The sequence below is a fragment of the Contarinia nasturtii genome, unplaced genomic scaffold (assembly GCF_009176525.2).
Source record: "Contarinia nasturtii isolate CC-2019 unplaced genomic scaffold, AAFC_CNas_1.1 Cnas_scaffold_3174, whole genome shotgun sequence".
In the NCBI taxonomy this organism is placed as follows: Eukaryota; Metazoa; Arthropoda; class Insecta; order Diptera; family Cecidomyiidae; genus Contarinia; species Contarinia nasturtii.
In genome coordinates this window covers 17,149-43,126 of record NW_022200486.1, presented here as the reverse complement: position 1 = coordinate 43,126, position 25,978 = coordinate 17,149, and the positions used below count along the sequence as shown (strand labels likewise).

At 33.0% G+C, this 25,978-nt stretch overlaps 1 protein-coding gene across 6 annotated transcripts; it reads right to left on the bottom strand.

Annotated features, from left to right (window-relative positions):
• On the bottom strand, positions 1–24,848 carry LOC116349829 (photoreceptor-specific nuclear receptor-like). Of its 6 annotated transcripts, none has more exons than XM_031781432.1 (14): positions 24,250–24,848; positions 24,049–24,176; positions 23,813–23,860; positions 18,861–19,158; positions 12,494–12,597; positions 6,927–6,946; positions 6,755–6,767; positions 6,484–6,565; positions 6,079–6,134; positions 5,006–5,332; positions 4,421–4,507; positions 3,100–3,320; positions 2,684–3,001; positions 1–2,562 (listed from the first exon to the last, which is right to left on the bottom strand). In XM_031781432.1, the coding sequence occupies exons 2-14, from the start codon at positions 24,074–24,076 to the stop codon at positions 2,380–2,382; spliced, it is 1,785 nt and encodes a 594-aa protein (XP_031637292.1). In that variant the 5' UTR covers positions 24,077–24,176; positions 24,250–24,848; the 3' UTR covers positions 1–2,379. The 6 variants fall into 6 exon arrangements, with proteins under 6 accessions (XP_031637292.1, XP_031637294.1, XP_031637295.1 ...); XM_031781434.1 differs by having other exon boundaries at positions 24,298–24,848; XM_031781435.1 differs by having other exon boundaries at positions 24,049–24,157; positions 24,298–24,848.
• Positions 24,849–25,978: the final 1,130 nt, after the last annotated feature.

The following is a 25,978-nucleotide window of genomic DNA, read 5'->3' as shown; positions in this document are numbered from 1 at the left end:
TTTTTATTAATATTTTACTATATATTTAGGCAAACTTTTGTCATAGATTACACAAATTGAATTACATTATTAATCCTTTAAATCATTTTCTTTGTATTTAGTTATAAATCGTGTGAATAACGATTAAATCATTAGCTATTCCACGCAATGAAAACTTAATGCTACATTTTATAATTAGAATAGTATTATTTTGCGTATGAATATGAGATAAAAAGTCATTTTTTATGCAATTGACTCCAATATTGGATTATTTTATCTCGAAAGTTTTCAAATTAATTCGGTTTTTAAGTGAAATAAAATCAAAATTATTTTGTATTTGTTGAAAATAGATGTTTGATCAAATTTAACGAAAGGCTTAACTAGGAAATTCGATATTTTTCATTCCATCTTGTGTAAGTGGTAACTTCCCGTACTGCTATTATTCTCTAAAGATTTGTCAATGTGTTGGCTGTTAGTTGAAATAAAAATCTATTCATTCGAATGATGATGATGTTAAGCTAAACTGTTAAAATTACAAATATCCTAATTCAATTACAAAATGAAAAGAAAAATATTTGAACATAATACATTACAAACAAACATCACTTAATTGTTTACTTATTTACAAAGTGGATTTAATTTCTAAAGGAAAGTTGCTTGGATTCAGGCGGATGATAATGGTGATCATCTAATTTGAATTTATATTTATTTAATTCTTTATCTCAATATATTATTCTAAACATTCTTATGAATGAATCTGTCTTGTTCTCCGATTTTCACGCGAACTCACGTCCGGCCAATCGATTTTATAAAACTATCTAAATGCTTATTCGGATGCTTTCTTTAATTTAAAATTATTCCATTGTGCAAGAAAGAATCACTTGTAATTATGAAGGATTTTTTTAAGAGGTTTGTTTTTAAAATTGACATAATTCACATATTTTATTTTATTTTAATCGTTAAAATTTCTTCATTTGGAAGAAAAATCTCTGGCATTTATGATTTAAAAAAGATTTCTGGCATTCAGTCACCATGGACACTTTTTACATAGGTCAGTTCATTTTTGGTCACTTTTTCGGACATTGTTGGCAATAACTCGAGAATAACGTGATAAATATTGGCCGATATTGGACCAAGAGGCGTTTAATCGTTGTTAGCTTATCCACATAGTCCAATGACTTCAATTTGTTGCACAAAAAATATTTCAGGGACATCAGATCGCACGAATCTTGGCCAACCAACCTTAAATAATTTGCTTTAAAATCAAGGGTCGCTGCTTTGCAAATTTTGGTTTTTTATTGGAACTGAAATGGCTCCGGATGATTACCGGCAATATTTGGAAGCAAACAATCATCAATCACGGCATTCATGGTCATTAAGTTGGCACCAAGAGACATTTTAAGAAAAATATCTCAAAAATGCCGACGGCGTATAAAATGTCACTTTTGGTCAACTAGAGGCATCATTTGCAGGTAAATATTTATTCATATTTTTCTGAAATATTTTTGACGTTTATAGACGTTGTTTTTTTTAAATTCAAGCCGATGCAATGACAATTCGCTCAAAGCAAATTCCAGTCATCGAACAATCTGAAGACAATAGCATGGTTGGTCTCGAGACTGGTGCCAAATCTGAAGCCGACGTTCAATAAAAAATTTCGTCGATACAAGCAAAAACAAATATTTATATTTTTTTATCTTTCATTAATTTTTTCATTCTCTTTCATTTTCGACGAAATCAAACGTTCACGAATATTTTCATATCTATGTTTCATTCGAATTTCGGTTAAATATTTTCCGTAAATTATCTATATCTATCTAGGTACAAAAGCCGTATCTAAAAAAAACACTGTTGGTTAATTAAAGTGTCATTTTTTTGTATAGAAATGAAGAGTTCAGGACTTCCACTGGTTTACCATGTCTTTAAATGTACCAGAAATTCTTTTTTTAACCCATTTATAAAAGATTATAGAATCTGGTATGATCATAAAATTGACCAAAAACGGATTGGATAATTGGCCTATGTAAAAAAGGGGCCATGGTAACTATATGCCAGAAAACTTTTTTAAATTATAAATGCCAGAGATTTTTCTACCAAATAAAATAATTTTCACGATTAAAATAAAATAAAATATGTGATTTATGTCAATTTTAAAAACAAACCTCCTAAATATCCTTCTTACTCTCTAAAAAAAACTCAGCCTCAAAGCGGCAATCTACGCTTTGGTCATTTCGAATGTTATTTCTTTGTTGTTGTTTTTTTCATTTGTGTGTGTGTGTATTGTGCAATTGAAAATTGTTAAAAATTACATATACATATTTACTTAAACATTTGAATCATGGCTTGACATTTTCTAGCACAAAAATACTGAACAATTGTACAGTTGTTTTGGTGTGCACTTTAATTTTTGTACATATCACAAAGCACCTTTTCCATTGGCGTATTGCCAATGGTTCGTTGAAAATAAATCGATTCGATACGATGTGAATTGACAATTCTAAGCAGCGGTAGCATCAATAACAAACGACCAAATCGTGCATTCGGTGCTGGGAATTGACGTCGACAATGTTCGCCTAGCATAACCTAATGAGGGGAAAAATTACAGTTTTTATTTTTAAACGATTATCATAATAACAGTAATAATATAAGAACGAAATTGTCCATCTAAATTTGTGATATTAAAATTTATGTGTTTTATAGTTACCTGTGCTTGATCTTGTAAATTTTCAATTGGCGCTGGATCTTTTAGGCCACGTGTTTCCGATCGAAATAGAACGATTGCTTTCAAGCATGCAAATTCAGCCGGATCAACTAAAATCGATTTAAATCGACACAGTGTATCATGTAGCACACGAATGTCCAATGCAAGCTCCTGTTTGCTCAGATTGTTCGTATTACCGTTTATATTATTGCAATGTTCGGATACCGAGAACAGTGGACAATTTGATGGATCTAATGGCATACACCATTGAATCGCATTTAGAAGGAATAATTCAGCCCATGACTCTTCCAATAAAATTACCTGGAAATAAATCAATCGTTCGTTTAAAAAAAATTCAAATCCAAAATTAAAATAGGAAATAATAATCGTGTTTTAGTTATAAAGAAAAAGTATTTTACCTGATCTCGAAAAGCAAGCTCGGCAAAGCTTGGTAAATTTTTAGCCCATTTAACAGCCATAAATAGCAAACGTGCACTTGTTTCATACACAGTTTCTTGTGTATGATTGTACAGTGATGTGGGAGGCATAAAATTTGGCATTGGTAGCATTGGTGTGTTTTGATGATCTGTTTCTTGTTCCTGTTCAGGTTCTTCGTCATTTGTGACATCGATGGAATCGTCTGAAATAATAATAAAAAAGGACGCATACACAATAAATAACGAATCTTCTTATCAAATGACTCAATTGAAATTGGTTTTCTCTATGTGATGGCATGTGCATGTGTGTCATCGCTGATTTTATGGCAAATTTATTCATATAAATTATGTTTTTCTTTTTTCTGCGTATTGTTTTCATGCGCTCAAAACGGACATAGGCAACTAACTGTACACATAATCGAAACTAATCTGAATAAATTGAATAACATTTCGATTTGTCATATTTTATTACGTAATCAATATACGCCGTTTTATGTTATTATTCGAATGAAAATCTTTTCTATTGTCTACTTGTGTGTTTAGATTTTCTTTTATGCGCATTTGTCACAACGGGGAACATATCTATCGTCGTCTTCGACGAGACTGATTACATTAAATCAATAGCAAAATGTCGTGCCGTTGATTCAATGCAGATTTTCAACGAAAATGCCCTTTCACCACAGTCAAAGCATACGTAATGCGAGTGTGCATTATGTAAATTTGAAATTGAAGCGAAAAAAAAATGAAAATAAATGAAAACACCAACCACAATTGCGTAAAAAAAGATAACCAAATGATACATGTTTGATTTAAAATCCTATTTAATGCTTTTTCTTTGATTGTATTTTTTTTATATTTTTCGTCATTTTTTCTTTCATTCAGAGTGGTTTTTTTTTGTACTGACACCAGAACTCATGATTCGAGTCGGAAAGGAATCACATGAAGAAAAAAAGTAGCTCGAATGAGAGCGACAAAACAAACATTGAGCTCAAGATTGCGATGGTAGCAGAAAAAAATTTGCATTTAAAGTAGTTTGTCTTTTCAGATTTCATTTGTGCGACGTTTTTTTTTTTTCACTTTCTATGGTACGGTGCATGAAAAAATGACAAAAAAAAGAGAATGAGATTTAAATAAATGCTTAAAGTGCGCGAGAGTTGGAATCATGAGTTGACTTTTTTTCTTTCGATGGTATTTAGGAGATGGAAACATAAGAGATTGTACAAACAAATTTTTATTACAAATGACAGGCAGTGTATTCACGTTACCACAAAAAAAAAAAGAAAATCACACAGAATATACTTACCATCGTTATCATTGCACGGATTTGGGCTATCAGAGCCAACTGAAGACAGACTCCCTCTTGCATTGCCCGAATTCTCATGGCTCGTCACTAAAATGACACACACACACGTTAAATAAAAATAAATGGAAAACGATGTAAATATATTTTGATGAAAATTCATTCTTTTAGATGGAGGAAAATTAAAATTGTCTCTTCTCAATGTTGAAATTTCAAATATGAAAATCCTTTGACATTAAAATTGCATTTATTTTTGAATGCGGTGCAAATGAAAATACTGAATGCGAAATGAGATTTCCTAGACTTAAGATATTTAAAAGGTTTTTTCTTCTCATCCATTTTTCGTTGGACGAGAATTTGAATGTAAACAAGCAATGTGTTGAAGAAATAAGAAATCGCCACCTTCGATTTAAATCTTTCAATTGAAACCGTTTCGAACGATACATTTTGAAATCAAATGGATTTGTCAAAGGAAATTGGACTTTTCTCATTCTTATATACATCCTGCACATATAAGATGTTCGACTTTGGGTTATTTACGTTTAATGATAACAAAACCAAACATGCGATTATGGATGAAAGAAATACCTGGTGTTATTGGTCGACTTGATAAATGATTTGGCGAATTGCTCGATGAATTGTTTGATGATAGGCGACCCGTTTTATTTTCAGTGTGATGACGATGATTTTCGGTGTCGTTACTATTGCTGTTGTTGTTATTGTTATTTTTGGTTGAGTTAGTCGATTGATGATTATTGGTTAGTTTATTTGTGATATTGTTGTTATTTGTCTGAATGGAATTGTTGTTTAAATTGGACGACATGGCCAAACCATTTGGAATCAATGCATTGTGATGGTGATGATGGTGCATTGCCAAGTGGCTATGATGTAAACTTGGCGGTAAAGAAGCAATTGCTTAACCGAATTTAAAGGGAAAAAAACATGAAAATTAATGATTTTTGATGTATTCTAAAATATTTTCAATTCAACGGTAATCCGAGATTAATTTCTGAATGAGGATAACATTTTTAAAAAAACATTCATTCAAAAGCATATATTTAAAAAAGAAATGCAAACAATAAAGTTAAATTAGAAGTGAAATAAAATACGAAAACAAGACATGTCTTTGGAATGTTAGCTATTTACTCTGTTCTCGCATAGAAACTGTAACTGGGTGTAATTTAATTTTAAATTTTGCACGAGTTTTGAAGCGAGTTGATCGAAGAGTGATCAAACATCATTCAATGCGATATAGATACAACAAAGGCCAAAAGAATTCACATAATGAAAACGTAACTAAACAATTTTTTTTCTCGTAAAGTTAAAAACATCTGCTTCTACTCTGATGCAATCCATGACTCAAATTGTGCGGACTAAGGATTTCATTGAAAGTGATGATTCAAATTATTTCGTTTGAAACGATAAAATTCACGGAACAAAAAAGCTAAATTGCTCCAGAACAAATACAATGACGCACAAAAAAATGTGAAATAACCAAAAAAAATTGGCCAAGAATTAAATGCGTGATGATTTAAGCAAATATACAAAAAAGAAAGTAAAGCATTTTATATACTGTACACTTCATGCATGAATGAGTAAAATTTCAAAGTGTGGAATAAAGATGCAGTAGTGCACGCAAAATATATTTTAAAAAAACTTACTTTGTGGCGTCAAAAGACCGGGTCCATATCGTGATGGAGATAGCAACATAGGCGGCCTAATGTCATGAAAAAATAAGTTTTTCTACATTAAAATATTAATAAATAAATGGAACTCATGCACGATCAACGACGAACATGACAAAAAACGGAAACATTTAATCTATCTAGGGGAACGGATCTCGATCAAAACGTAGCGATTTATGCGATATTTTTCGACTTTTATGTTAAATTATTTGAAAGTGAAAAAAATTCACGAATTTGCAACAAATCGCAAAGAATTCGGTATGAAGATAAAACCTTAAAATAGTCGCTTGATAACTTAGTGCGAATTGTTACACCTTCAATAACTTTGTCCATTCGCCACTAGATCATTATTTCTCCTAGTGAAATATAATCAAGACTTACGCAAAAACACCGACGGCAACAGCTGCCTCACGCAAAGCCCTGCTTTGGTCCATGTCGCGAAAAGCTTCCGGTCGAATGGTTGCTACAACAAATGTTAGAACATTACTATTTTGAAAATGAAAAACTGGCAAATTCATTGCATTTTGTTGTATGTTTGAAATATTTCGTTTGAAAAATGCCGACATTTCTTTCAGAATCGAAATTGAATTTGTTGCAAGCAGAAAGAAATCGTGAGTACACCAAATTAATCATTTAATTCCAGTCAATTTACCTGTGTTGCGTGGCTGAAATAAAAACAGAGAAAATAGCGTAAATTAGTTGAATATATCGGTAGATAAAGTCAGATTATTGACTAGGGGCATTGATCTTTTTCATTTACAGTTATGAAATATTAGAAGATAAAGGCCTCTAGTGTTGTTATTTTAACTAGTGTTGATAATTACCTGACGTTCATTTTGGACAGCTGATAAGAAAACAGAAAGAAAAGGATGTTAGTTTGGCATAAATAAGTTGATAAATCAATAAATAAATGTTAGAATGAAGTGAAATAATATATTTTCGCAAAATAATCCAAACAAAATTTGGTCAACATTTTTTCTGTTCTCTGGAATTGTGCAAGGGTTAAAACAGTGCTCATTATTTCGTTACTAAATTGTCCACATATTATAATCAATCATAAATATATGCAAACAATGAATACGAAATAATAATGTATTTTATGAACGAGCATCAATTGAATGAGCCATTCCTATTCCATTGCTAATTCACGCTCTTTATATTCGTTTTACTCATTTTACCGCTGTGTGCATGTACCACATCAATTAGCCAAAACCATAGATAGAGAGAAAAACGAATTATCAGCGGACAGTGATTATACATAAATAAGCACATCGATTTTAATTTATGCAAAATTATTGTTATTCAAATTTTCAATTGCATTTTATTTTTGTTTTTGCTTTTCTATCTGATGTGTATGGTTTTGATATTAGTTGGTCCATTATTTGTATGTAAATTGCTTTTGGTTTATGAGATGGAGAGTGTAAGTGTGCACACTCGTCACCAATTTTGTATAATACATTAGTATCACAATCATTACGAGCGCATACATTCCGCTTAATTAAGTTTCAACCGTTTTTCACTTCATTCGGTTGTTTCTTTTCGGCTTGCATTTTCGTGCAATACGTGCGCCTTTGTGTGACGGTGTGGCCAATCAACATATTTTGGTTGATTTGCATTTTTTTCCTGTTAATTTCAACTGATAAATTGAACCATTATTGAAAATACGATGTGATGAGCCGTTTATTTATGTTTTATATACACACAGAGTGGTTTATGGTCGTTGAGTGCGATAGAAAAATTCAACATAAACACAAACAGCGAAATAGACAGACAGAGAAAGATTGATAAAAAGAAGAATAAAGTGAGAAAAAAGCACATACACATGAACACGTGACAGCTAACTTAAGGGTTATCCGCATATTTAACTTTTTCGCAGCATGCCAAAGTAAGCGAGCGCGAGCATGAACACGCGCTACCCAACCAAAAACGGCATAATGCACACCAAACATTTTTGGTATGAAGGCAATACAGCGACGGGGAACCGACCGACCGACCACCAAACAAACAAGACAACAACTCCTTTGTAAAAAAAAACATAGATACCGGTTTATTCTAGCCTAATATGCATACATGCAGACCTTTCTCGATTGTTTCGACGGAGAGCCAAAAAAAGAAATGAGTACGCATACAAAATGCTGCAATTATAAAATAAAAATTTTGGCATTTTTTTTCTATATATTTCACACACTTCACTCTTCTTCTTCGTAATTCCGCTGTGTAATTTTGGACGTTCTTTGACGTATTTTCCACTTGCACTGCACGTGTGTTTTTTGGCTGCTCCTATTTTTATATCATTTCATTCATTTCTGTTTTTTTTTTTTTTGGTTATTATTATTTTCATCATTCGCTCGCGTATTGTCAACCTGACCATTTTTGTGGCAGAATGGTGTTCTATTGATATTTCATATTTCGGTTGTTGCGCATTTTTGTTTTTGGTCCTTATTTCTGTTTTGGATCTTGTATTTGGACGGGCTTGGGAATCGACGCAATTAACAAAAAAAAGATGGATACGCGAGAGTAGCATGTGTGTATCCAAGTACACGAAATTTGTCAAATGGATCGAAAAATGAGCAAACCGTGGCAGAGCGCATATCGACACAATGTAAAGAAGAAAAAAAAAGAAGAGAATAACACATCGAGAGACAGAGAAGAAAATGAAAAAAAAGAAACAACACTCATCAGACGCTAAGTACGTCATGATGGTGTTTGTAAATGAGAGAAACTGTGGAAATCAAGCTGGCACACGCCACACCATCACACCGCAATTTAATGCGCTAAACGTATTGCTCTGATTTTAACGGGGAAGAAAAAGGTATATAAACAAACCGACGGAGGCGCGAACCATAGGAACACGTTACACACTAATGATTCGACGATTTTATGCAAATTCACACAATTTAACAATTGCATTTCGAGTGCGTACGCTCGAACTCACCGAAATGATCATTTGAATAAATTCCAATTTTGATTTTGTTATTCGGTTGAAAACTATTCGGACACTTTTCATATCCATTTACCTCATGGATGCGTGTGTGATTTTTTGTTCGGGTTAATGATCATTTCATGTTCTTAACGAAAGGATTTACTCGATGTGTGAACACCCATCAACAAAATAATACAAATACCCTGCATTGATGCACTCATTCATTCGTTAACGGATTAGATTTGTTTTTTTTTTTTTTCAAATGTGACTCACAATGTGCAAGTATATTCACCAAATTACTTTAAGTCATTCGACTGTACACCGTTGAATAATACACCGTGTCTATTCATGACGAATGGCCAATCGTGATTTTCTGTGCAAATTTCTATTTATGCAAATGTCGATCCGATTTAATTTTGCACAAAAAAATGTCATTTTATTGCCAATGCAAATATGTTTTATGTCTAAGCAATCCCGATGGGAATTCGGTACATCTCATCAATGGAATTGTTACTGAAGCTCCGTTTTTCTAGTTCCAAAAAGGGTGTTGTTGTTTTTTTTTTCAATGTTGCTACTTGGTCAATTTTTCAAAGTGATTGCAAACATTTCAATTATTTTGATTGAAATCCCAATGCGATACTATAAGTAAATGAGCAATCCAGGTTGAGAAATTCGCTTCATTTGTTGTCGATCATTTCAAAGAAATTATCTGAATCCTTTGACTTTGGTACTAGAAAAAAAAACACTCACACGAAGGAACATCGGAGGAAGTAATTAACTCGAAAGAGTCAGTGATAGATTTTCAAAGTAGAAACCGTCTTTCTCCATTTAAAATCACTTATATGTATTATTCAAATTATTTTTGTGGTATTCTCAAATTTTGAACATACACACACTAGACACTTGGCACTTTGTGTTGAACTGAAAATCATTTAATATTCATGCTTTTACGTGTAATATTGTAAGTTATGTTACAAAAAAAGATTACATAATTAACATTACAAAGACACGTGCCATATTTGTTAGCTATGTTGTTGATCATATTTGCGCTTTGAGCCATTTTTATTTCTCTCTCTATCTCACTTCTGCTCCATCATTATTTTACATGATGCTGTGCGTCTTGATGGTAGTATTGTCTTATTTTGTTACGTTTTACATCATTTATGGATGCAACTAAAAGTAATACGCTTTGACACTTTGAACAATGTCATTTGTAGATGAAAGTGTGTATAACAAATCTTCACATTTCAAAATGGCATTAGATCAGTTGAAACCCTTTTTTTCTAATGTATATTGTTGTGTTTGCGCTGCACAGCAAGAGCACAAAGCCAAATTGTGTCGAAAAGGAGGAGGATACGGAGATGAGGTGTTTGTTAGTCTATTAAATTTCGGTTCGGTTAAAATGAAACATGGGAAAACAAGAAACGTATGCTCCGAAGAACGCCTGTTGTTTTTCGATTTCAATATATTCACACGTCACACACTTTCGAATGTGAAAACTGTGTATTTTTTTATTCGATTCAAAACTTGTTATGAAATGTAACAATATGTTAACACTATGATTGCATCTTAGTTATGAATTCATATCGTTCGACACGATGATTAAGACGTGTGTTCAACTCTCTCAGCACACTCTTATTCAGAATGTGAACCACACACACAAAATTAACAATATTTCAACAGCAAGAGAAACCAGTATTAAAGCACCAAAACCACATAACGAGCAAGAGCAATGCCACCTCCGGGGGTGGGTTGGTTTTTGTTTTTTCATAATTGATAGAAAAAATCGTTATGTCGCCCGATGAATCTAAATTGCCAAATTGAATTTAGTGCGAATGTATCGATGGGGAAATGCACAAAAAGCCGTCGGTGTAACGACAATCGCATTTTTCTTCTTCTTTTACTTCAGTTAATTTTCGATTTTCAGCACTCATGAATCATGTATTATCTCATAATTAAAATGAAATGAGAAAAGAGCACAAGACAGAGAATGAAAAACAAATAAGCAAAATCGCGTATTTTCGCGGCTGTTGAAAAACGCAACTGTTTACTTTCTCTGCAATTCCTGATGCAATGTCAGATCTTGAAATGCGAATCAATATTGACATATTTTTTTTCTGGTTTGAAGGTTTTTTTGCATAGCATTTCCACCAAATGCTATGGTTCTTATTTAACCACGTCACTTGCTACATTTTATATATGCACATCATAACTCGGAAATAACTGAACCAAAACCAACTTAACGTTTATCATGCGTGATTAATACGAAGTGAACAAGGAATGTAGGCCTGATCAATTGAAAGTCGCGCACAGTGATTGAATGCTTCGTGTTTTTTTTTTTTCATTGGTAGAAGAAAGTCACGCATAAGCAGCAAATGGAAATGTATGAAAATTGTTCATTTCGAATTTGGAGGCGGGAGTTGGTTTAAAAACAAAAGAAGATGAATTATTCACATCGTTTCACTATGATTACAATGTAATCATTAATTTTGTCTGTGGAAAAAAATCATTGAAGTGTATAAATTTTTCTAGCGTAAACTTCAAACCAATGAAATAGCAACTTCTTACATTTAAATCTCTTTTGGGGTTCACTTCATTTCTTTCGCTAGCGCTGAAATTTTACACAGCATGAACAGCAAATGCTTTTTCATTTTATGTTTGTGTATTCAGTGTTCATTCGATTTATTTTTGCTCTCAATTTTTTAAATTTTGTTCCTAATTCGATGCTTTTTTTCCCGTCATTTCTATTCGTTTGTAATCAACAAATATTCAATACTAACAAACAACATGAAAGACACCAATATATTGATTATCTTTGAGCACATCTTGTAATTTTAATCGTTTGAAAGTGAAAAAATGAAATCCGACATTTTCACAAAGTGAAAAATGAGATTGCGTAAATATTAAAAATGTGATAAATATATAATTTATTTCAAAGCCATATGTCGATATGTCATCATATTAATGTGCGATCATTGGAAAGTATATTTCGTCTTTTTGCCATTTTTTTTTCCAAATGTTTGAAAAAATGGCGCTCGAAAACAATTTTATCAAGTGTTTTGCTTTCGTTATTTTAAATGTTAACTTAATTGAGGCTCATTCAATTTAAATATGAAGTCGATTATGAAAACAACATTTACGTTTAACAACTTATTCATTTTAATTTGTATTTACTATTTATTTTACTGTTGGCAAACAAAATGCTCACTTATTACGGGTGCTGTGAAAGTATAAACAACAAAATTTCTTGGAAAATAACACTATACATTTTTTTCATCATCTCTATTTACATGGCATCGTTTCTTTTTTACGGCCCTAATTCAATTTTAAACTTTTTCTTTCTTCTTAATTCAATAAAAGAACGACTTTTCATTTCATTTTTCAAATATTGCAATACATTTTAATTCATTTTTCATCATCGACAATTTTTGAATGAAGAAAATAATAATAATAATAAAATCTGTTTACCGTCTTTGTTCATGCCCATTTGCAGACATTTTTTTAATCGGCATGCTTGACATTGGTTTCGATGTGCTTTGTCCACTATACATCGGCCAGTTCCAGCTTGACACCTGTAAGATGTAAAAAAACGAATTTTCATCAGCGAAAATCGAAAGCAACAAAAGCAAATAAGAATAAAATCAATTGCAAAACATGACATAAAATGATGAAATTGACAAACAAAAACTCTCTGTCTACAAGCGATTCAAGTCTTCAATCAATTTGAAAAAGGCGTCAGCGTTAAATTTGCATTTTGATTGGAACGAAATGGAGTAGGAAAACTTTGGCGATTTTCCATTCGAAGGAAATGGAAGGAAAATCCAGTGGTGCATAAATGCGATGTTGGTTGTGATGGCATACGAAAAGTTTCTCATCAGAAATGCTGAATTTGATTTTGTTGGGATAAAGGATAATGCGAATCAATCAAATTCGTGTTTTTTTTTGTATTCATCTTTCATTGATTGGAAATGACGTCGCCATACTTCTTTATATCACTTTCATTTCGAGATATATCTCGTTTTCGGTCAGTTTTACTTTTACGTTTTTGTATTCAATTTGTTATTAATTCTTGTTGAATAAAAACATTAGACCAAGTTTTAATAAATCACCAGAAAATATTATTCGCATTTTTCGACGACGACGACGACCAAGTACCATTCATGTTTTAATTTCAACACTAATACACATAGCGATAAACGAAATCATAAGTATAATCGTCTGCAAGTTATTACAAATCTTTCTTTGAAACGTTTCCCATAAATAAAATTGATCTAATCGGCTGGTATTTGGATTCCAAAAGAAATTGCTTCGAATTGAATTTTATTTTTTAACAAATACCACAGAAGAATCAACGAAATACACCAACCGGTGCCCATTTCGATTTTCTTTGTATTATTTTTCGCCTCCTTTTTCTCTCGAACTATCTCTTGATTTTAATTGAAATAACATAAATCGATAAAAGAATTGATCGTACACATCAATTGAAAATGCCCATCGATGGGATCATCTATTTGTCAATAAATTTAATCTCACCATATAGCAATGGGTACAATCACAAAGCGAACGACATTATTTGATATTTTATACAAAAGGGATCAGAATTACAATCTTCAAATATTGATTTTTTCCGCTACAGCGGCTGATGCTACGGTCAACGAATTTATGACAATCGAAGTTTTACTCTGGATAACATTGAAGCTCACAACCTTGATACATCGAAATGTCATGATATTCGGTGAATTCATTTATTGAATTCGATTTTCTGTTCAATAGCTCTGCACTGACAAACAAAGGACATAGGCGAATGCACGATTTTCTCATCCATAATTCCATTTATGGGCGCCACGCATAAAAAAAATTAAAAGAAAAAATATCTGTATAGCACAAAAAATCGGCTCAATGTATCTCTATAATAAAATTAACAATATCTTATGAGAAGGCTGGCTATGTGCAGAAAGTTTTTGACGGTTTGTTTGCGATAGAATGAGAGTATGAGTAGGCATCAGCGAAGTGATATCATTTAGCGAATCCCAAGAGACAAATAACGACTTAAGTGGGATCTATTTGGCCAAATGTGTCCACCGAAAGATGCACGCAAACGTTAAAACCACAGCAAAAGCAGACCGCAGAGATTGCGGATTGAAAGAGTCGAATCACAAAAGCAATATATATTTTCATTCATCCGATGTGTGTATCGTTGCCAAATATGACAGTGACTTGAGCCTCCAGTGCCATACAGTTCGAATTTATGTTTATGTTTTACCTACACACATACAATATTTTTCCGACTTCCGGGAGCATACACACACATACAGAAAAAATAGTCGTATGGGAAAAGACAAGTTAACTTTATAGCACCCACACGATTTCATTGCATGCACGCGCGCCATTTTTCCCAAATACACATTAGACATTGAATAAATGTCTTTCGTTCTGGCTGTTTTTTTTTATTTCTCATCACTTCTTTTGAGCTCACATCGAATGCAGAAGGGACAAGTGCACCATTTGATGGAAATGTGCTACATACTATACACACGTTGGCAAAAAATTGACTTCATTTTGTTTAAAGCAAAGTATTTTTCGCATCAAAATCACACAGTCATAAATTCGCATGATCATAATACGATTTATTATTTTTTGAGTCGTTGCCATTGTTTAATTCTTGTTTATACGCAATTGTAAAATATGTCGTTGAATGGCATTGGTATGGAGACAAAGAATTGTTGTTTGTACAAAATGTTCAAGTTGTGTGTGGGCTTCATTGGGCTGTGCCATCTTTAAAATCGAATTTATCACTGAAAAATGGCATCCAATAACCCACCGAAGAATATGTATCACAAATATTTAAAGAACGCACGACTGAAAATTGTTCAATGCTATTATATTTGTTTGTTCACTATTTTCGACAGCGTTTCTCCCCTCAATTGAGATACCAAAAAAAAAAACAACGTGCCGAGATTGAAAGAGAGCGGGAAAAAGGAATGAAGATGGCACATACAACAAAATATGTTCGGTTTATACGAAGGAAATTCTATCATTTGCATGCAGGTCACTGCTCATTTCCACTTGATTATGTTTTATCACTTGTGCTTTTGCTGTATCCACCATCATCACAATTTTTCGACGACCCAAAAAAGGAACATTGATACGAACACGACAAGGTGTGAGAGATGTAAACAAAAAAAAAAAAACAAGAAAAATTGATTTAAAATAATGTTTCCGGATCAAGTTTCGGATCATCTTTTCTTGATTTTGATGCGATTCTCTTTATAAATGCCATGTTTTTGTGTACGCGTGCTTCGATGAAAAATGACAATGAAAGCCAAATGATAAATTTTGTGGCCTCAGTTTCCACGTTTGGCATTTGAAAAATTATTGACCATTTGTTTAGGGATTTAAGTAGAAATATACTTGAAAGTGAGTCAATTATGTTATTGTAATGAACATCGAAATCGTTCATACATTCAGTTTCGTGAAATCGAATTAATTTCGATTTGGATTGAGTTTGTGTGTCTTTGTTTCTTCATTCAAAATTCGAGAGGTAAAATTAATGACTTCTAGTTCTTAAGCTTGGTGCCGGCTATGATGGTATTTTGATCATTTTTATTTTGTCGGCTCGAAAGTCACTTCATCGCATAAATAAAACCCAAATTGAACACAAGCTATTGTGTGTCGGTGCGTGTTAATAAAAACAGTTTGTAAAGTGGTGTGTGCAGTGTATGTATAAAAGGATGATCCGAATTAACTTAATTCAAACTTTGATTTCAATACAAATCAATTCGCCATTATCAAAAAGTCTTTGCACACATAGATTTTCAATGGATTTGTCCATTATTTTATAAATGTGTGTGCGTTTGTGTATTCCCTACTCTGATTAAGTGTATGTGTGTAGCTGCTTGCTGATGCTGTATGTCTCTCTTTCCACCAGCTGTGACTGGTGTTTGCAGTTGAACTGTGAGGCGCATGTGTCACAATTTCTTATTTGGAGGTTGAACTTTTGTGCGTACATCACATCAAATTTTATTTACGGGGCTCTTTGCTTCTTTACTGATGCTGCTACTTCGCTTAGTTGATGTTCTTTCTCTATGGCATGGCCCAAAATCTATTTCACTCACTCTTCTCTCCATATTTCTGGTAATTTCTTTGTTCTCTTGTCCTTTGCGTGAGTGTATGTGTGTGTATTATCATTCAATTTTTGGTTATTTAGCATTTCATTTTGGGTGGCAAATCTTCGGGTCGTCAGCGCATCATTTTAATTCATTCATTACTTATTTTAAGAACACTTAATCATACCGCACACAAAATTCACATATGTCATGATATATTTTTTTCTCTCCTGGTTTTCAACCCAACGAAAAATGTGTATGTTTGAGTTAATTCCTTTACGGTTGCATGCGCATCGTTGTAAGTTGAAATTAAGAGATGGACTAGAGGAACAAAAAGGGAACCGAGCAACAACTGGGTTATTGAAGTTAAAAAGAGAATGAGAGAGAGAGAGAGAGAGAGAGAGAGAGAGAGCAAATTAGAGAATTAGAGAAGGATACATCGAAACAGAGGTCGTAAATGAAATAAACTTTTAGTAGGTTTTTAGCACACACACATACCCACAGCAAATTCATCATTATGATACAGCCTTTGACTATCTCTTTATGTTTTTGCGCGAGCTCGTTGATGAATGACAAATTAATTGTAATTTAATCAATTCACGCTGCTCAAAACAATACAATAAAAAAGCATTGAAGCACATCAAGTGAGAACCTGCTTTTTTGTACTTCGCATTTGAATTGTGTTGTGATTTTGTGTCTTCTGTTTTTATTAAATTTACAGCCAAATGTGTTTTTTTTTGTATCTCGAAGGGGAATCACTTCGTTTTGCTATTGTTACAAATAAAACGATGACTTTTTTCTTTCACTCTTTTGATTGAATAGATTTTTGGCAGAATCACAGCATTGAATATAGAATCGATAAATAATTGTTTAAAAAAAATCGTTTCAAAATGAATAAAACATGTGATGATTGATTTAAAATGACCTCTTTTGAAAGTGAAATGAAAACAAAACAATGACGATCTATTTTGACACATACACATACTCTCTCTCTCTCACACACACACACACTGACACTAGATTAGATAAATTGGCAAAGGTATCAAAATCAGACACGAACATCATTGGACTCGTATGCAGTATTCGACGAGACGACATTCGATTCTCAACGATGCATGCCCATCTGTTAACCAAACCGTATAATAAATTACCATTTAATATAATCGCATGACTTTGTGCACACATGAGCCAAAAAGTAAGCGTGTGCAATAAACTGTATAACCACACTCAACTCAAACAAATAAAATAGAAGAAAAAAAAATACTTGTGTATACACCAGAATCCGCATTGCTTCTTCTTCTCTTCCATTGCACGAATTTGAATGTTTTTGAATTACGTTCGGGTGCAGCAGTGCAAAATATCCATATAATTCATAAATTGAATATCATTATCTTGTAAACATTTTGAGAGTTTCGTTAGCAATCGATCGTGTGCCCTCTGAGCTCTGAACAATCATTTTAAAATCCATTTAGCAGTCGTATATGAAATGCACAGATTTTGAAGCGCGAACACTTATACTCACTAACTCCTCTCACTGTCTCTGCATAATCCCATTTAAAATGTTTGAACTGTGGCAGCAAGTAGCATAAACTTTCATTTGAATGTAACAAGTTTTAACAGACGGTCGTGTATTTTTTTAACTCTGGTTTGATTACAAAACCTGCTCTATCGGTTTTGACTTGCATCAAAATATCCTCTCTTTTTTTTTCTTCGTTCAATGAATGCATATTCGTCGGGAATTGAATGAGGAAAAAGAAGGCGTTTGCTTTTTTCAATCACATTTTTAACCACTCTCTCTTCCTTTCTCGCTCTATCTCCCGGTATCATTCATGGTTAAAAGTATGTTTAAGGCTAAGTACGATTTAATGCCATCTGATGCCACTCAACAATAAATGACTTACGCATCCCTGAATTATAATACACTGCGTGCTGTTGAAAAAAAAAGCATCCATATGGAATGAGCAAAAAGGGAAGCAACAGCAGTTATAATAGTTTCACTTTTCAAAACGACATTTAACAATCATCCGTACGGTAAAACTCCGTCAATATTTTTGCGACCGGGATTTTTCTTTTTTTTTTCTCTTTGCCCGAATAAAAATACGCTTCGAGGAAAGAAAAAAAATATACACCAACGAGAAGCAAATAATGAAGCATTGAATATTATAACATCTGACTTGTTATAAAATAGCATTGAATTTTCTTTATGCATGAGATTAAATGGCTTTAAATAATTGTTTGATCATAAAAATTTGTTGAATTTTAATCGTGGTCGCCGTCAAAGTTATAGCCAGTTAAATATGTATATGTTACAAAGGGGTCTCGTTATGCAATAGCGACCAATTGCATTTATGTAAATGGTGTGATTTATAAATTAAATGCATAAAATATTATATGCAAGTCAATTTAGGCGTCAATTTTTACTAGTCATATATGCATATATTGAAATGCCAATTTTTTTAAAAAAAAAGGAAACATATGAATACGTTGGTAGAAAACATTACCAAATGTTGTAATTTGAAACCTTTTATGCAATTGCATTTTGAATCACATTTGATTTATATCACTAACCGCTTTATTCTTAGTTTTTAACGTTGAAACTTTGATTCATTCATGATAAAAATTGATCGAAATATGTAACATTTTTAATTCAAAAGAAAACATTTTTTTTTTTAATATTGAAAAAAGTGAGTTGATAAAAATGAATATATGGATGAAAGAAAAAAACTCACCGATAAATCAATTTCCGTCGTACACTGCGTTTAAAGAAACCTGAGCATCCGTTGCATGCTAAAATGCCATAGTGTTTTCCTGAGCTGGTGTCACCACAAACGACGCATATCAGGCCAAGATGTTGAAATTTTCGATTTCCATTCACCATGGACATGGAATTTGCATTGCCATTGCTGAGCGCCGTATTAGCGTCGGCACTGTTGTTCGTGGTCATATTTTGTGGTGCCGACGGTGGCCATGGCAATAAACGATTTGCTGTTGGCGAATAGCATCCAACTGGTGATGAAGAGCGATGATCTGTGCGCGATCCAAACGAGAAGAAAAAAAAAATGTAGAAAAAAGCTTGATTTTTTTTCTTAATTTTTATTTAACATAAAAATGCATATGAAATGAGGTATAAGCAAATAATGATTTTACATCCAAAAAGAAAACAACCGCCAATAATTGATAGAATGAGATATGGTTAAATTGCAACATACGTATAAGTGGTGTTAAATGTTTTATTTTGGCATCGAAAATTATCGGTTAAACGCTTCAATAAATTTTTAATGAATTGCGTGTAATTTGAGGAGGTTTTGCTTTGAAACACGATATACCCAGAGATAGAATCGACCGAACAAAGCGTACGATTATAGAGATAATATTTACTGCAGTCGTGCGCTCACTTAAACCAACCAATTTAAGTTTTACTTTTTGTTTTGATTCAGCCAGGGGATGAAAATCACCGAAAAATCACCGTTCAACGTTTATCGTCGTCGTCGTCGTCGTCACCCATTCAACAACTGGTTGCAGAAGTCGATGCATCACGTCAAATATATCCTAATTCATATTGTGATGAACAAATTGACGAACAATGTCAACAGATACAATAGGCAAGACCGCACATCGACACTATATTTTTGTGCAATGCTTACGTTTAAGCATAGTATTGTTTACAAATCATGAACCCCTAAAATTGTGTTATTGTTGTTGTTGTACATAGAGTTCTTTTTTGTTGGCACCTTTTCTGTATTTTTCTGTACGGAGTGTACCGTGCTGGTACACACTTTCGCATAAAAATATTTACATTTATTTTATCGGAAATCGGTTGGTGCAAAGAATGTGATTTTTGGTGTATACATTCTTTTTAGACAAAGAGGGGTGAGATAGAGAGAGAGAGGAAGAGAGTTGCTGTTGCTGCAGATGATGCCGGAAAATAAAATTAAACATGTAAAACATGATTGTATTATGGCTCAATTTTGTTTGTCATTTGGGGTGAGTAGATCAAACAATAACAGCAACATTCAGCAGAGAAAAAAAAGTATACGTTGAATCAATTACCAGTATTAGGGTAAAGTGGGCAAAATATAGAGAGTGAAAGAGAAAACTCTCGGGAAAATATTGAATATGATTTTGATTGCCTTTGCAATTGCACGAAATGAAAAAGTCGACATAAGTTGAATTGAATCATATGTTTTCTGTTTGCTTACGACACCGGAACGAATCTAATATCGATTTAGTTAACACAAATGAAAAACGAAGTGTTTCGAATGCGAATACAATGCATAAATTGGCCCGAAGGTAAATGTAAGAGCAATAAAATCAAATCAAATCACTATAATTGAGTTAATTTGCTTCGAACAACAACAATAACAAAAATGAGGACAACAACGACGTCGTTGACACTTTTGACGTGATTTCCACAATGATTTCCGGAGCAGGTCAACAGCACAATTTTTACAAATGCAGGCGAAAAACATTCCTGTAAACAAAATGCATGTGCGTTTGTGCACGCCAATTTGCTTATCGCACAAACAGAAAGCGAGAGAGAGCGCGCACTCAATATGAATTGCATTCGATATTACCATCAATGCACTTTTAAATTGACGTCCGCAAATCGTTCGAACGTCGTTAACAATGAACTGAGAAAAAAAGGAGGACACTGAGCGCCCGAGCAAATATAAACACATGCACAAAGCGATTACGACGAACGGATTTATTGAACTCAGAAAAACCATGAACGAAATTAACCGTTGTTCGATATAGGATAAAAACACAAAGATAATGAGCGGGCGAGAGCAAACCAAAACCAACAAAAAAAGATTCATCCCAAAACAACGTAAATAAATTGAAGGAATCCCATATTTAACGGATGATTAATTTTGTGCGATGCAAATTTGCGTAAAGTAAAAACGAAACAAAAAAAACTAGATGCAAAAAGTGACGAACATATTGTTATTGTTTTGATCAGAAAAATACGACTGCAATTGATTTGTGAGAAGAGAAAAAAAATGGAGCGATTCGAAAATATATTCACTTGGCAAAAATAAAACATAATCATCGTTCGTTGACACAATATATAATAAATATTCGTATTTTAGTTTTTCAGTTAAAAAGAGAACGGAAAATTTCGGCGTGCAAATTAAAATGATGCCCCCGCCACCGTTGACGTTTCTGCCGCTTTTGTTGCCATTGATCTCAGTAGATGTGGCCCAAAATCGAATTCGCCACTTATTTGTAGCCGATTTGTGACAACTAAAATACGCTCATACGCACACCATTCCTCTTCTTCCGAACTCTTACGTGCGTTAAATTATTGGTAATTTTCTACGCACACAATTTGTTTATTTCATCAATTTCGTATCTGTTTTAAATGCGCCATCCTCACTTTATAATGCAATCGCATTACCTTCCAAAAAAAGAGTCGAGCGAAAAAGCCACAAGCCAATCGAAAGATCAAGAAAAATATTGAGAGAAGGTGATAAATTCCAAATGCTTTTAGATAAATAGTATCTTTAATTGCGCGCTTGAATTTGTCCTTTTGTTTCTGTCACACACAAATAAACCGAGCGCACATCGAAACTACTTTTGTTTTTCTTGAAGTAGCTGTTGCATTGCAACGATTTCAGGTGTTTGTAATTTCTTATTGTTTTGTCTTCGCCTCTTCGTTGTCATTTCATTCCATCCATTTTATTGTTGTCATCATATTAATTTTGATGGAAAAATATTGACTCAATTGTATCATCAAACTGCGCGCGCATTTACACAAAATATCGGCTAGCCAGTCGTTGATGAATAATTTTCAAACGCAATTGCGTTTCACATCACCTCCTCTTTTTTTGGTCTTACATTTCGAATTATTTGTAAAATGCCGAATGACATTCGGAACCAAAATTGATATCAAACAGAAGAAAACGAAACCGAACACGAATAAAATGCATGATGTTTGCGCCTGTTGAAAGTTTCGTTGATCAATTGAAAGGCAGTTGGTGTATGTTTCTATTTGACCAGACAAAATACGATGAGAAAAGAAAACCCAAAAGAAAATTAAATTCGTAACTAATCCATAGCTGTACATACACACAAACGCCAATGCATTTGTCACAGCAAACCGTTTTTTTCTCATTTCTTTCAATTTTCTATTTACTTTGAAGAACGTTATTATTACTATAGTTTTGTATCAATATTTGCATTCTGGTTTGTTTCGGTTATGGTTTTTTTTTTATATGGCAGGCGTGCAGAATGGATAAATGTATGTGATGGTCATCATTTAGATATGTTTCACATTATGAAATAACCAAATTCATATAATAGACAGTTGATAAGTACTCAGGTAGCTGATAGGATTGTTCACTTTGTACATCACATTTTATGGATCGTTTATCTTGTGTTCTACACATGAGTAGTCTGAATAAATTCAATAGTTCACATAAAAATGAGAAATAAGAATCAACAACGTTAATGATATCCGTTTTACGATTTGGTGGTTGATTTAGACGTGCATGGTGAACGAATTTTGGGTGTTCGAATTTTGAAAAGATGTGGCCCAAACAAATACCAGATCATTAGTCTCAGTTGTATTGTGATGTGTGTCTCGTCAGTCATAAAATGTAACACTCATCGAATGAATATAAACATTTCGAAATGTTCACGGTTGACACACACATATCTCTTATCGTCTAATGAGGTATTGCGAATGACCAAAATCCAATTGACCAACCGCAAAATGTCTATTGACATCAAATCTTCATTCTCTTTACTCTCTCTTTCTCTCTCAAAGGCAATCAAAACACGCAATACATTCTTTTTTATTATCCATCCCAGAGACAAAGACATTTGAACTTCGAACCTTGCAAACGGAGTATATTTGACTCATATTGATTCTTCTTTTTAAAAGGTAAACAGAAAACACCTTTTTTTGTATATTATCGAAATGGAAAAAAAGGAAAACAGATTCGTCGTCTTCTTTCTTTGTGTTCAGGATGGAGAAAAAAATTGTCATAATTAAAGTAGCAGACGATATAAGTCATCGTGTTTGACGCGTCGACATACACAGTTGCTCATTCAGTTGTGCATCTCCCTTAATTTCATTGAATTTACATAAAATTAAACTAACGAAGAGAGAAAAAATAGAATTGATGAACAAAAAAAAAAACGAAGAGTCGTCATGTCATTGTCGATAAATATTTTATTTTTTATTCTGTTGGTATATCAACAATCAAACGCCTTTGCGTCTGGTATTTGAATTCCTTGACAGCGCAATAGAAAATGTGTGTGATCTAATTAAATGAAAGGCTTTCGACCGGAATTCACATCACAAGGTGGAATGAAATCGGAAGCAATTGTAACTATAGTTAATACAACAAATGGAAAGCAACAAAGAAAAGTTAATGAACGAAATGAAGGTTCTTTTATTTGTGCAAAAATCTTTGTTCAAGAACAAAGCACAACCGCCCCCTTTTCCTACTAACTTTTCTGTTTGAAATCAAATTAAAAAATAAGAAAAAACGAAGTTTTGTTTGTATATATGCTCATCTGTATGTGACCTTAGCCTTCGATTTACACTCCATTTCAAATGCCAAGGTACATCGAATACACACAGAAGAACAACAGTACAGTGAATGATTGATCTTGATTATAACGATGATTAAAATTGCAGATGATTTGATTTCCAATAATATAAGTAAATCACCTTGATTAATTTGAATGAGAGATTGTAATGCAAATAGATCGCGTCTGTCTGCAAAAATTGAAAATCAAATAAATGAGAATGAAGAAAAAAATCGCTTCTTTTTTCTCTCTCTCTTGTGCTCGCCACCGGCCACTTTGTTTATTCACTTCGTTATACTGAATACACACAAGAGACACACAATTATCGAAACGATTTCTTTTTTCATCATTATCGCAAATAACTAAATTTCTATTTACCTGCAGCTTCCGATAATTTGGTTTCCATTTTGATGATTGTTCTATCTTTTATTTTTTTGTTTCTCTCAATTTCCTTTCTTATCAATTAATTGTTCCGTAAAATCAGTCACTTTAAAGACACAAAAAATCTATAAGTTGCAAAAAAATTGTGTGAAATTTGCATTCAATTCATTTTTTTCATTCGCAAATTTTGGACCATACACGTGTCAGGCATAGAGACAGAAATAATGTTTCCATTTATCAACTCACAAAATTAACTCGCACGTTTTACAAAAATTGGTAATATTTTTAATTTCAATTGAAAAGTTGATTGTCAATTGGTAACCACTTGTTTAAATATACTTTTTTTTTTTGTTTAAATTTGGTCACAACATTTATTTAAAAAAAATATTGTTCACTATTCACATGGTGACAAAAAAGATAGTGTCATGTTTTGTAATCACTTTTAATGGGAAAATTTTCCCCCCAAAAAAAAAATTAATTGTTATAATTGAAAAATATTGCGTTAAAAAATGCACAAAATGTTTGTTGATTGTATGTGCAGAAAATAAAACTATTTCTTTAGCTCACGTAAGATGTGATCTAATTCTTTATATTTCGATCAACAAAAAAAATGAACACCCGTTCGTTATCACCAAGGGTTCGATACAAACTAAATGCGTTGAAGATATGATATTTGTTTCCTATTCGAGAAATTGTGTGTCGAACCACTTAAACGACTTGCGATCAACAACCGAATGACACTCGCATCATGCTAGAAATTACATGTGTGGATTGGGTGATTGACTGCCTTTGCGTTTGACTACTTCGTGAATACTCTTCGATAAAGCACGTTCTCGACTCGTACAGGGTACAGACGTATACACACGCACACAATTCCATACACGCTTTCTCGCTGTATCTCACAGCACGGCAGAGAGAACAGCATCAGTTGGTGTATGATTTGCGAACGAACGAACCATCGTCGCCGCCACCACTACCACCACCGAAAAGCGAGATGATCACATACACACATATAGAAACGAGTATAAACGAGACAATGGAAATTGTATCTCATGTATGCACACAGTTGTTGGCCAACCAACAAGCAGTTTGAAAACGAAAAAGCGAAGCATCGAACAACAAAAGCGTGGAGCAATATGAATACACCAAGAGAATATGAAAAAATATAAATACATATACATACGAAGCAATAATAACAAAAAACAATACGACCAACCATAATAATTCGTATACATCGATAGATCTAAAAAAAAATAATGAACAATTATCAAAAACAGTGGTGGCAGCATCACCACCCAAATTGTACACGTGAATGTGAAAAAAATCGCGTGCCTGTATCTGTATCGAAAACATCAAATGCCCATTGTGAGCATATCGAATGTTTACTAGTATGATTATTTATCAAAGTTGTTGGAAAAATTAGTTAAAAAATGGTATAACTTATTTTTATAGAATTTGCTCATTTAAACCTAGGTTTTAATTACATTCGTTTGGTGATAGTAGATGTGCGCTCTGGTATATGTATAGATATAGTTAAAGAAAATATTGATTCAAATTTTCTCACTCATACAACACACATCAAACCACCTTTAGCCACACATCAATCGTATCGCACACTTTCAACGTTATCTCACTTTATCTCTCTCTCTCTCTCTCTCTCTCTCTCTCTCTCTCTCTCTCTTTCATTCTTGCTGAGTGATTCGTTCTACTTGATTTCAAATGTTCCGATTTTATTTTAGTCATAAGCCGCAGCCTCCCATAAACACCCATCATAAAACAGTATAAAAAGAGCAATCCCTTGCTCCCAATAATATTGAAGCTTCATTGTACCATTTAAATGAGGATAACTTGCATTTGGATTCGTTCGATCGAATATGAAATAATGAATTTGAATTAATTTTCATAATGGTGATGAAAAGAAATCCAC

Bases quoted from the DNA above. Each gene is read 5' to 3' on its own strand.
- LOC116349829 (XM_031781431.1), bottom strand. From the start codon at position 24,076: ATGGAAACCAAATTATCGGAAGCTGCAG. The intron at 23,861-24,048 runs GTAAATAGAAAT...CAATTTTTGCAG, and splicing joins CAAATTATCGGAAGCTGCAG to ACAGACGCGATCTATTTGCA. The intron at 6,135-6,483 runs GTAAGTCTTGAT...TCATGACATTAG, and splicing joins GTTGCCGTCGGTGTTTTTGC to GCCGCCTATGTTGCTATCTC.